The 13,684-nt window shown below is 36.0% G+C and overlaps 1 protein-coding gene and 1 long non-coding RNA gene across 4 annotated transcripts in view; one reads left to right on the forward strand and one right to left on the reverse strand.

Annotated features, from left to right (window-relative positions):
* Positions 1-1,072, forward strand: part of SPTLC3 (serine palmitoyltransferase long chain base subunit 3) — a 199,602-nt gene extending 198,530 nt beyond the window's left edge. Inside the window, exon 12 of the mRNA XM_072634471.1 lies at positions 239-1,072. Coding sequence (XP_072490572.1) covers positions 239-352 — 114 coding nt within the window. The 3' untranslated portion in view covers positions 353-1,072. The remainder of the gene's footprint in view (positions 1-238) is intronic.
* Positions 1-13,684, reverse strand: part of LOC140520515 (uncharacterized) — a 98,098-nt gene that overhangs the window by 60,771 nt on the left and 23,643 nt on the right. Inside the window, exons 2-3 of one of the 3 annotated variants that reach the window (XR_011972543.1) lie at positions 12,421-12,493; positions 11,566-11,721 (exon numbers count right to left, since the gene is read on the reverse strand). The exons of the other annotated variants lie outside the window; for them this stretch is intronic. This is a non-coding gene — a long non-coding RNA (uncharacterized lncRNA). The remainder of the gene's footprint in view (positions 1-11,565; positions 11,722-12,420; positions 12,494-13,684) is intronic. 3 annotated transcript variants of the gene reach the window in all.

Raw genomic sequence — 13,684 nt, forward strand, 5'->3', positions numbered from 1 at the left:
AGGATTTTGAGGATGTAAAGGGATCAAATCAACAATTTAAAGTTAAATTGGGTTAAGGGTTAAGGTTCAGAAAAATAATTACAAAATCTTACTCTTTGTTTAAAATGGATTACCACAAAAACAATATTGTAAGTATATCTAATATGGTGTTTGCTATTTACATGATCTCCTCAAGGCAAAAGAGTCTAAATCAGTGTCATGATGATTGAAAGAATGTATTCTAATATTCTCATTGCAGGTCTTGAAAGAGGTTGATGAAATAGGTAATACTCTGAGACTGAAATACTCACGACACAAAAAGTCAGTTCGCCCTGAACTACTGGATGAAACAAGCTTTGAATGCAAGGATTAGTTTCCAAACTGGAAGAGAACAGACACTTTGCCAAAAAAGACCTCCCTCCTTACCACAAAAGGAATATAAATGTATTTCTTCTATTTCTTAGAACATTTTTTTGTTTTTTGAGTAGGCAACTCAATTGAGGAAAGCACTGCTGTTGAAGTTTTACTGTCTCCAACATGTGCCTATAGAGGTTCAAATACAGTTGCAGATTTAAGTTTCTCCTCTCCTAAGGCTTCCCAAAGAAAAACACACTCTGTATTTTAGATGGCAACGAGCCTAGATCTCATTTGCTACTGTGCAGCCTCATTGGTTCAGTGCCTTTCAAGGCAATGGGAAAAGAGGTTTAAAGTTTTAATTTTACCAAGTTTTATTGTGCTTCAGTTAAAGCATATTTCATCTGCAGACTTGTGAGATGTTTTTATTTGTACCACCTCTAAAAGCACCCATCATCCTTTTGGAATGTTTCAGAAAGGAAAAGAGATATCAACTTCTATTTGCCATATTTTGAATTTCTCAAAAGACAGGTGCTGAGAGAAAATTAATGCTTTGAGGGAGTAAGTAGAGCTGGTGAATGTGTACTAGGGAAATCTTTGAAGAAAAATATTCTTTTCCTCTCCTCATATTGATCCTACATGGTTTATTCCAATTTTCTAAGTTTTCCTTTTGAGGTCACAAGTCAAATTTAGGTCTGGATGTGAGTGTGGTTAAAAATAAAGACTTTTCCTCCTAGAATGGCTGACTCTATAACTTATAGTAACCTAAATATTGGTAGTACCACTCAAAGTTTCTGTTTAGCATGTACTCTATAAATCTTGTGAATGAACAGTCATTCTAATATCTCTTTTTAACTTTGGAGAAAATGCTGGGTCAATTCATATTCTTTGGCCACTATCACATACTCTTTCAAAAATCTTATCAATTCAAAATATTTAAAATAAATTTATAATGCACTTTCTCAAGCCTGTGACACCAAGAGCTATGTCTATCAAAGAGTCTTGTCACCTACTACATGTATAGCATCTTGACTAAAAGTTGAGTTTTGAACTCAGTGAGCTCTTTTTTTTTATATGTGAAACACAACTAACTGTATCTGAAGCATTTAAGCTTGTGACCCAATGATTATGAAGAGAGGCTAGTCAATGACCTGTGTTAATTGTGTCAGATTAACATGCAAAGATCTGCTGGGAAAACCTTAACTGTAAGATAAACATCCAGTTGGCATTCAGGCAGAGTTGGAGAGGACAAATAGAGTGATCTTTTAGCAAAGCTTCCCTATCTGTAAGAATGAACTACATAACATGTCACTCTATCAAATGACATTATAAACAAATCAGATCATAAGATGTTTGGCTTTCTGTTGTACAGATATACCCAAATTTTCATGTTCTTTATTCTACAGTTGTAACACAACCTATGTCTACAATGCTAGATTTAATGAAAGGTGAGAGTTGAAGGACTAGATACCTGAGTCTGTAAAAAAGGAAGGGGATTAGGGACCCAGACAACTAGGTGCCTAGTAAATGTAGGAGCTGAGGGGTAGGCAATTCAGTCATTAATGTTCATTACTTACTAAAGGAAGTTTTTGCTATTGGGAAAAAAATAAAATCTTTAATTATATTGGTTTAAAAGTAGATTACTATATAGGACTTACTAAAGGTTGTGTTTTATTGTGGGGAAGAGGGCAGTGCTGAACACTCAGTAACATCACCATACTGTTGTTGCTTTGGGTTTTGTTTTTCATAGCTAATTCAGACTATAGTTAAGATACTGAAGCAACAGCTTTTGTGCATAAAAGCAAGTTTACTGCATGAATGTAAAAATGAAAATTATTTTATTTACTAGACAGATCCATTTCAATGTAATATTCCTAGTAAAGAGTACAAAATAGATAGGTTTTTTATTCTACAAGGGAAATGGCAGAGGGAAAGGGGTAAAGGTTGCAGAGGAGATAGGTTTTCATCTCTAATTCTGAATCTGTGCCTGCACTCCAAATCTATGCAATGGGTTTTTAATTCCTGATGAATGCTTTTGGACATAGTCATGTGCATACTTATCAAGTGACATTTTCAATAAGGGGCCAAAGTTGTATTTTGTGTTGGAAACTGATGATTCTTCCCCGGTGGGGAAGGGTGCTTCCTCTTCATCAGAGTCCAAGGGATTGGGGGGGGGGGGGCGGCAATTTATTACACTCCTTTACTCAAGACAAAAGACTTCTCTTTTTAGGAGGTTCTCTGTCCTACATATGCTTAAGGAGAAACCACCTAAGTCAAATGGACTACTCTCTGAACACTTAAAAGGAAATATAACAGAGGGCATGTTTTTTAAAGGACTAATAATATAATGATAAAGGTGATATGAATATAGAACTGAATTTTTAGTTTTGAGAAGAATAAAAAATCAGTGTTTAGCATCTAGGGCCAAATTTTTCAAAATTTTCAAAGATTTAATAAAGGATGCACGATAGAACTAAATAAAAAGGTGTTTCTTTGGCTGAGTCTACAAGGAAGTATATTCCCACAATGCTATCTTTTCTGGTCTTCCTATTATATTCTTGCATCTTTCCTCCAACACTGAATTTGGTATGAATTTCCAACTGTCTCAGTCTACTGCAGTTCAGAACTCCTAAGTTCAAAAGATCTGCCAGCTCCACCTAACGAAATTGAAGCTACTTACATGGGTTAAATGAAGTACGTTAGCCCATAACTATACAGGGAAAGCCTCTTTTCCTCAACTGCAAGATATTTTGCCTGAATTGTTGTGCTGTCCTTTGGATGCTACATGGTAAAAGATAGCACACAATAGCACACAATACATACATTATGTGTGTATATATATATATATATATATATATATATATGTGTGTGTGTGTGTGTGTGTGTGTGTGTGTGTGTGTATACACATATGTACATATATATGTATTTAGATATAGACATAGATATACACATATATAAAATGTAGAGCATTAAACTTAGAAATTTAGAAGACTGGAATCTGAAACCTGTCTCAGCTACATTAGCTGTGACCCTAAGCAATTCATTTAACCTCTTTCAGCTTCAGTTTACTTATCTGTAAAATAGAGAAAAATAGCACCTACTTCCCAAGATTGTGGTGGCAATAAGGTAAGATAATATGTGGGTTAGGATAGTGCTTCACAAACTTTAAAACCTATAAAAATGTTAACTATTATTATTGTTCTTTTTATCCATAAAGACTCACAATCAATACTACAGTATACTCATTTTCTTCTTTTCTCTTTGTATGGTTTTCAGATGTCCCCTTTCTTTTTCCTTGTATATCCACTGTGAATATCTTATTTTTTCCTCTTCCCTTTACCCTCTGGGAGAAAATAACATAAATCTTGATCATTTTTTTATTACCAGCAGCATTTAAGTGGTACAAAAGTCTCATTCAAATAATCTTTTAAAAATAAAGTCATTATCTTCTATGGGTCTTGTTACAGTTATCAAATATCAAATATTCCATACAGAAGTCAGTCAAAATCTGTCTGTAAAAAATAAATTTCAGATAATAAAATCTTGGATGTACTATACATGATGGTTTGATTTATAGCAATAATTTTATTCTGAACCTAAATGATGATTCATTAGCAATGATCCCTTTTGTCAAAAAAGAAAAAGCAAAATCTCTGAGGGTCTAGTTTTAGAAAGAATAAAGGACTAAATACAGGTAAAATTTTTCAGATAAGTGCTACATGGTCTTTTGCCCCTGGAAGAGTCAAAGGAATTGAAAGATATCCTTTCTTGGTGTCAATAATTAACTTGATGACTAAACAATCAAAACTGACAGTAACAATTTTATAAAAATGATGTTTGATTATCCCAATGTTATATTATATAGTGAGTTAGTGATAAAGCCCCATCTAGTCGTGGCTCCTAAATTCCCAGCGTAGTATTCTTTCCAGTCTTAAGTGAAAGCATGCCTTCCCAATCCACTTAATGTTGGAGAAATTGATATTGATCACTAAAAAAGTACCACTGAGGCCATGAAGGATTTTTCAAGAAGTTTATCATGCACGAAGGTTTTTCTATCCCACGATATTTTCTTTCCTATAATAAATCTCATTAATAGCTTTTCTACTAAGCTCTAGAATTGCTTTTCTTTCTTGGTACCACCATGGGGTCAGACAAAAATGGGTCATCATAAAGGAATAGTGTAGACCACATTATTACTTTTGGCAAGACTTGTGCCTATGCTGAGTGGAATTCTGTTATTCTGAAATGAAGGCATCCACTGACCTCAATGAAAGGCTTAATTTTGACATCTGCATGTCAGCTTCTCTTGGAAATTATCCCATGGTAGGAAAAGTCTAAATTAATAAAATGACCAATAGCAGGTCAAATTAGGTGTGAATGAGGACTATCACTGCTCTAAAGCATGAAATCAACTGTATCTCCCTTTATTCAGGAAAGAAACTATTTTCTGCTTCTAAAATACTGATTAAAAAGAACAGTGATTGTTTGCCCTCACCCAGGTTTATTCAGGGGTTTTCTTAATTAAGTTTGTATAGACTACAATGACTGGATTCACTACTAAGAGCAGAGCTATCACAGAAGAAAACAGTTCTTAAAAACTTTGAGCTACCTACCCATGGCTGATGCTTATAAGGCCTGACTCAAGACATAGTATTAAATCCCCTACTTCAATATGCCCCCAAATTCACCATGGACCAAGAAAAAAAAACAAGTTAACACTGTTTCATTCTTTCTTTTCAATTCTTGACTATATTTGTTCAGATCTAAAACACACACTGAACAAAATTTGTAGGGAATATTTGAAATAATTGTTTAGTGATAGATTTCATTCAGAGAACAAGCCAGTAAGGGTCTTGATTATGACACCAAAATCTAGAGAGGATCTGAAGAATTGATAAACGAATGGATGATGCCATAAGATCAAACAAAGTGAACTTGTGAGCCTTTAAAAGGAGGATTTACAAACAGGCTAGTATAGCTAACAGGCTTGTCAAAAGTAGGAAAAAAATAGCTCCTAAAATACATGTTTTTCAAATATGTCTATTTTGGGGGCTGCAAATACAATTAAGATATACAAATTGCCTCCTTTCAAGTCGGTATTTCTACAACTACCCATAGGTAACATTAAATCATAGACACAGACTTGAATACCTTTAACAATAAGAAGTGCTTTACTTCATTCATAAAATATTTTTGTAACAAAGAACACCACAAAAAACTTTTTAAACAACTAGCTACCAAAAACTCACAACAGGACAGAATTCTTTGAAAGGAATAAAAATTTATGAACTAAACAAAAATAAAAATTACAAAAAAAAGATTGTGAATGGATGACAAGAGAAAAAATCATGTGGTGTGTTTAGAGTTTCACTGTACTAAGATATTAAATGTCAATGTAGAATAAATGTGCAAGACACACTACACAAAAACACTAAATTATTGTTAAAAATTAAGTTACATTAATGTGGATAATAGCTTTTTGTAAGTGAAATTAATCTTATGTATTTTTTTAATAGCCTCATTGGTAGATTCTGAAATATTTGTCAAATGGCTTAAATTTACTAGCCTTCTCATAATGTCCAATGTCATGATATGTCAGTATCAAGCATACTCAAATAAACTATTTGAGGAGAACAAAACATTTCTTGTACATACATAAACAGCAGCCAGTCAATGAGCTAGACACTGTGCTAAGTGCTGGATATACAAAAAAGGGGAAAAAGAACACTCAGCTCATAATCTAATGGACACAACAAATGAATACAAACATGAATCTATCAAATACAAACAAAGCAAATACCATGCCCTATCTCTCTACTCAAGAGAGTTCATCTCAGTAACAATGATGTTAACACCTAATAATAGCACCTTGCTTTTGTCCTCAGATGCTTAGCCATGTACTCCAATCAACTCATCCTCAAATCTTCAGTCTCATTTAAAAGAAAGGAGGTCAAAGTTAGGAAGCTAAGACCTGCAGGGGTTTGGGTAAGTAGGGTCAGGATGAGAGAGTAAGGGAGAATAGGCCACCAGGCAGGGATATCAATATCAATAACAAAAGATAGATAGGTAGCATGGCAAATAAATTGCTAGACTCAGAGTCAGGAAGACGCAAGTTCAATTACTGCCTCAGACACTTAGCTGTGTGAACCTGGACAAGTCACTTAACCTCTCAGTCTATTTTATCATCTGCAAAATGGAGGTAATAGTACCAATCTTTCAGGGTTGTTGTGAGAATCAAATGACAAAATATGTAAAGCACTTCACAAACTTTACTATATAAATGTTAGCTACTGATAACTGTTAAAAAGCTGACAGTGAATATATATGTACATAGATCATTTTAGCTATCTTAACAAAAGTTAACTTGGCTGCTGTAATAACTATTTGTTTTTCTACTACAGGCCAAGCCATGCTACTCAATTTCAATTTCATTAAAAACTCATTAGTGGGAGTTACAAAAAAATACTGTGCAAATAGCCTTATTGGTGTGTTAAGATTAATGGGAATGACAAGTAAATGATAAAAAACCAATTTTCAACAGGCAAATTTCAGACAATTCATACAACTGACTTTATCTTTTACTCGCTCTTCAGAGAAATTGCTTTCTATTCATTTACATCCTCAAATTTTAAATGTAGCCCAAGTGCCTTAAATAGCCAAAAGCAAAAGAGCTATGCCCTAGATGGTTGTTCATCATGCCCTACATTCTAAATCAAAACATAAATGATCGACCTAGACCTTTTCTCAAATTTCCTATCTAATGCAAAGGTGCTTAATGAATGTTTGCTGAATCCAGATAACTTTAAGGTACAACATGTCATAGTGGAAATTGTACTGAATTTGATGCCAAAGAGTCCGGATTCAAATACTAACTCTGGCACTGACTTGCATGGGCAAGCAATTTTTTATGACTTTTCCCTGAATACCATAAGCAACATGCAAGAAATTATATACCATCTTGTAATAAACTTACATTATCCAGATATGACTATTTCTGAGCCTATTTACACATCAATAAAAATTAGAGGATTGGATTATAATCTCTAAAATCCTTTCTAATTCTAAATCCTACAATAGATCATGAAGTGAGCCAGCTGACATAAAACCATGTTGATGGATGCATAGACATTTAATGCTTTAAGTGTTCAAATACTGCTTAGGCCAATTGCAAGTAAATAGATAACATACGTTGTTGTGGGTTTCCAGTCAGGTCAGGCAAGCTCTGGGTATGTGTGAGCTAACAGTATGGTGGCAACTTTCCCCCTCTCTTGAGAGCCCTTGGCACTTGCTTCCTCTCCATATGCCACAGAAGGATATGAAAGGAAAGGTGGTAAGTTTCACACTTCTCTGATATCACACCTCCTTTCAGAACCCTCCTGGGTTTCAATGGAAATGGAATAAGTGGGCCAGTAGGGAATTGCTTTTTTAATCATCCTTTTTACTTCTAATGTATAAAAACCTGAGGTCAGTTCTTTAGTGAAATGTAACAACAGAGAAAACACTGAGATTTTATTGACCTGTTTTATGTTCTCTCTGGAGCACATTACTTTGTGCCAAACTCATGCCTTTCACTATTTTGCAAGCTGGTCAAAGCTACTCTTTACTGACAATTAAAGGAAGAAAAAAAAAAGAGAAGCACTACAATAACAGAAAGGACTCTGCAATTGCATTCCGGATTTTCCTCTGACTTTATATTTAAAAAAGAAACTAAAATTTAGCATGAACTGCTTAAGCAATTCATGTGGCTTATATGCTATATATACATGCAAGCACTGTTGTTGTGTTTGTCCTTTGTTTTCAAAGAAGACCATGCCATCAGAGAAGTGATGACATGACTTGCATTGGACTTTGTTTTGAGTGAGGGAGGGCTATGTAAGGTCACCAGGCTCACTTTCTCCTCATGAACCCTCTGGATCCAGGGACCAGATATTCATCAGGATGACTGGAGATGACCCAGGATGCAATGGGAGACCTTGGCCTTTTCTTCCTAAGGCCTATTCAGGTACTTGCTTAGAGTGAGGTGATGCCCATTCAGTGAATAAGTGGAAGGAAGGAAGGAAGGAAGGAAGGAAGGAAGGAAGGAAGGAAGGAAGGAAGGAAGGAAGGAAGGAAGGAAGGGAGGGAGGGAGGGAGAGAGGGAAGAAAGAAAGAAAGAAAAAGAAAGAAAGAAAGAAAGAAAGAAAGAAAGAAAGAAAGAAAGAAAGAAAGAAAGAAAGAAAGAAAAAGACATGCTTAAAAGAAAGAGCACATAAACCACATCTGACTTTTACAGCTGTTGATGTTGTGTTGTTATTCAGTAGTTTCGATCTCAGTCATGTCCAATGCCCTGTGACCCCATTTAGGGTTTTCTTGGCAAAGATAATGGAGTAGTTTGCCATGTCCTTCTCTAGCTCATTTTACATATAAGGAAACTGAGACAAACAGGGTTAAGTGACTTGTCCAAGGTCATAGCTAGTGAGTGCCTGAGGCCACATTTGAATTCAGGTTTTCCTAACTCTTAAGTTCCAACACCCTACTCACTGTAAAACCTAGCTATCCTGATTACAAAGCTATAAAACTTGAAAGACATTACTCCACACAGGCTAACTCTAGGTCCACATTAACCCAAATAAGGATTCATCAGTCGGATACAGTTGAATGACATTTACTTAACATGACAGGCAGCCCATGTAATGCTAGGTTATTGGGATGAGCTTATGTTACAGAGCTAAACTCACTAAAAAGATATCATTTATACTGTCATTTCTTGGAGGAAAGGTAGGGCCAACAAAGCCACAGTTCCAAAAAGTCCCATGATAAACTCTGCAGAGAAGACACTCAAATTTCTTCAAATTCTCCAGTATATAAAATTCACCAGGTATAACTCTGAGTCAGTTATCAGAACCTACCTTCTACAAAAGCACAATAAATATCAATCAGATCATATAGTACTTGAGGTCCTCCATCATACTCCTTCACCACATTACCCTCCTTCATGACCATGTAAATGGAACATTTGTGAATGACAGAAAAAAAGATCACGGAAAAGTCTGAGCTGTGTGCGGCTCAGGACAAATAAGCAATCTAAAAGCATTTATTAAATACCAACTACCTGCCAGGTACAGTATTAGAGGAAGAGGATACAAATACAAAAACTAAAAAGAGGTCAAGAAGGATGAGGATATAGAAAAGACTGTGAGATCTGACAAGTTCAGTGGTTATTTTTGAGAAAACAATTCTAGGTGAGTTAAGAAGTGAGAACTCAAACTGCAAAAGGTTGAAGAACGAGGAAGAAGAGAGGAAGAAGAGACAACCAATATAAATAATTTTTCCTTGGAAATTGGCTGAGGAAGGGAGGAGTGATTTAGGATTTGAGGGAATAGGTTCACAAATTATAAATTCTATGTATCAAAAATTAATATTATCTTTAACCAGGGTCATTATGTGAGCTTCCAGAGGAATCAGAACTCACCAAATTCCTGAGTCTCTTGCCATGACCCATTACCTACCAAGTTATAACCTTCAAAAATGGCAAGTCTATGTTTTGTACCTGCTGAAATAAGCAGAGAAGATCAATGGACCAGGAATATGCGGATTACATCTTGTATTACAAGACAAGTTGTAAGGCTAGTAACTGTAACTCTACCACATACTTGTTAATCACGCAAATTGCCAGTCTCCCTCTCTGTAACAAGGACCCCAGCATACATGGAGGGTGGGGGAGGCCTGTTGCACAGGTTCTTACATCTGCTTTTCTAAAAGGAAAGCAACTTTTAGGGGATCAACAATCTTCTTTAATTACATTCATCAACAGAGAAAATATAAGCAGAGAAATAAACACCAACAGACAGGGCTTCCAACGTACATCACAGATCAACACACAGATTAAACCATCTGACCATTATATACATACATAGTTATCAGAGAGAGAAGCACCGACATCTGGGTTTTCAAAGCTGGGGGAGGAAGGGCACTTCTTAGTGGCTACCCAGAGTTTCATCTGGCCAAACAAACAATTTCAATGAGTAAGCCCCAAAGTAAATCTCACTGCAGGGTATTAATGTGCCCTTTTCAGAATTAGAGGGCATGACCATTATGACCCAGTGCCTCTCAAAAACAAAAGTATCCTTGTAAAGGTACCTTAACAAAAGGCCTATTAATGGGCAGGGAAGATCTTTAACTCTCACCAGCATCCACCATTAACCTTATATCCTCCCCTATGCCCATTCTCCTAAGGCTCATCCCTTTCCTCCTTTCCTTTTGCATGAGGATACCACATCTAAGAGTTAACTTTTATTCCCATGGTCAGGGTGTGGTACTTGACCCCTCCTTTCTTTGTTGTCATCAACCATTTTAACCTTAGTTTTTTCCACCCTGTCCTACATCCTACTTCCTTGAGATCACTTGTGATACAAAGATACACATGCACTCATAATAAAATAATCCAAGACAAAAAGAAAACATGTGAAGAGTAAATCATTCCCTGAACAGGTAGCTCTCTGCCTCATGAGTCACAGTATGCTATTACAATAAATACTACACAGTACAAAATAAAAAAGATAGAATCAGCCCAAGTGGGAAAATATCCAAACCATGGCATTCTCACAATATAGCATACTGCACCAGTCACTGATTTCTGGTGGTTTGCTTAAATTCAGCAAATATTTACTGAGTCACTACCATGAATATGATGCTATTTAAAGGTAAAATTCAAGTGCACCCATGCTGGGACCCTGAAAATTATTTGAACGTCACTTCCAGCACCAACATGGCAGTAAGGCAGGAACTTGCCTGAGCTCTCCCAAATTCCCTTCCCAACCACCTTTCGATAACACCTTAGAACCAATTTTCAAGTAGTAAAGCAGTTTTCCTGTTCAGGAAAGCTGAGAGGGTCAGTCAGAAATGTCTGTCTCACTGGAGTAAGAGGAGTGTAGTTCAGTGAGCAAGCCAGCTGTCAGCCATACTCCAGAGGGCCTGTAGTGAGCCTTGAACAAGCCACCAGCAAGGCCATGTACCCAGTGCAAACCAACAATGAGTACCCCTGACCAGAGGCCAGCCAGTGCAGGCCAGCAGCAAGTTCCTACCCCCTGCTATTGGTCAGCAGCAAGACTCTAAGCCCTGAGGAAACCCAGCAGGGAGACCAAGCCCCAGCTCAAGCCACCAGCAAGGTTCCATCACCCCCAGGACAGGCCAGCAGTGTGACCCTGCCCCCTAGGGTAGGGTAGCAGTGAGGCACCATCCCTAAGGACTCACCTCCCCAGTGTGAACCAGCATCACATCCCTAAGGCTCATGAAAGCCAGCAACAAGACCCTTCTTCCAGTGCAGGACAACAGCAAGGCCCCAAGTCCTCAAAACAAGAAGTTTGAGACTGTTTCCTCTCCACTCCAGGAAAAGAGCCCAATTTTTACCTAAAGTAAAAAAATCACGACATCGGCAGAAAAAATGAGAAAAATAAACAAAAAGAATCTGATGATAGAAAATTACTATAGTGAGAGGGGAGGATCAAAGCACATAGAAAGGACAAAAATATTAAAATAGATACATGTAAAGTCTCAAATAAAAATGTGAACTGGTCTCAGGCCCAAAAAGAACTCCTGGAAGAGCTCAAAAAAGATTTTAAAAATCAAATAAGAGATGTAGAAGAAAATAAATGATACTAACACAAGAAAATCATGAAAAAACAGTCAATAGTTTCATAAAAGAAACACACGCAAAAAAATAAAATAAATGAAAATTCACTGAGGAAAACAACTCCTTAAAAAGCAGAATTGACCAAACAGAAAAGGAGCCATAAAAACTCAGTAAAGAAAATGATTCCTTAAAAGTGAGAATTTGGCAAATGGAAGGAAGCTCCATAGGACAGGAGCAAACTATAAAACAAAATCAAAAGAAATTTTTTAAATTGAAGAAAATGTGAAATTTGTCATTAGAAAACCAACCAACCTGGAAAATAGATCCAGAAGATATAACTTAAGAATTATTGGCCTACCGAAAGTTATCATCAAAAAAGAGCCTGGACATCATATTTTAAGAAATCATCAGTAAAAACTGCCCTGATATCCTAAAGCCAAAGTGCAAAATAGAAATTAAAAGAATTCACCACTCACCACCTGAAAACTCTCAGGAATATTATAGCCAAATTCCAGAACTCCTAGACCCGGGAGGAAACACTGAAAGTAGCTAGAAAGAAAAATTTCAAATATCATAGAAACACAGTCAGGATTACACAGGATTTATCAGTTTCTACATTAAAGGACCAGAAGGCTTAGAAAATGATATTCTAGAAGGCAAAGAGGCTGGAATTACAACCAAGAATCACCTACCCAGCAAAAATGAATGTAAAGGAAAAAACAAACCTTTAACAAAATAGAGAATTTTCAAGCATTCCTAATTAAAAGACCAGAGCTGCACAAAAATTTTATCTTCAGATACAAGACTCAAGAAAAGCATTAAAAGGTAAACAGGAAAGAGAAAATATAAGAGATTCAGTTAAACTTAAATTATTTGTATTCCTACATGGGAAGATGATACTTTTAACTCTTAAGAACTTTATCACTATTATGGAAATTAGAAGAAGTACACATAGAAAGTACAGGTGTGAGTTGACTATGAATGGATGATATACAAAAAAAAATTAAGGACTGAGAAAGAAAGCTGCACTGGGGAAAGAGGGAAGGAAGAGAAAGAATGGAGTAAATTTTCTCACGTAAAAGAGATGTGAAAGATCAATTACAGTGGAGTTAAAAATGGAGGGAGGGTGGCAGGCAGCACTTGAATTTTACTCTCATCAGAATTGGCTCAAACAGAAAATAACATACTCGGATATAAAATAACACACTGTTCAATACAGAAATCTCATACTCTATAGGGAAATAAAAAGGGATGGAAATAAGTGAAGGGGGAAGCAGGAGATCTGATAGAAGGGGAGGTGGTTTAGAAGAGGCAATGGTCAGAAACAAAACATTTGCGTGGAGAAACAGGATGAAAGGTGAGAAAAGAATAAACAGGAAAAAGGATGGAGGGAACATACAGTTTCTTAATTATTTTCTGTTAACACTAACAGGATGAATTGTAAACATGAATGGTATGAACTCACCTATAAAACAAAAGCAGATAGGAGAAAGGATTTAAAAACAGAATCATATGCTATTTACAAGAAACATGTTTGAAGGACAGAGACAGAGTAAAGAGAAGCGGTTGAAGCAGAATCTATCATACTTCAACTGATATAAAATAAAGAAGGGGTTAGCAGTCATAATCTCAGACAAAACAAAAGCAAAAAGCAATTTAATTAAAAGAGATAAGGAAAGGAACTGTATCCTGCTTTTTTAAAAGGGTACTACAGACAAAGTAACATCAATACTAAATATA

The sequence above is a fragment of the Notamacropus eugenii genome, chromosome 1, assembly GCF_028372415.1.
Source record: "Notamacropus eugenii isolate mMacEug1 chromosome 1, mMacEug1.pri_v2, whole genome shotgun sequence".
Lineage (NCBI taxonomy): Eukaryota > Metazoa > Chordata > Mammalia > Diprotodontia > Macropodidae > Notamacropus > Notamacropus eugenii.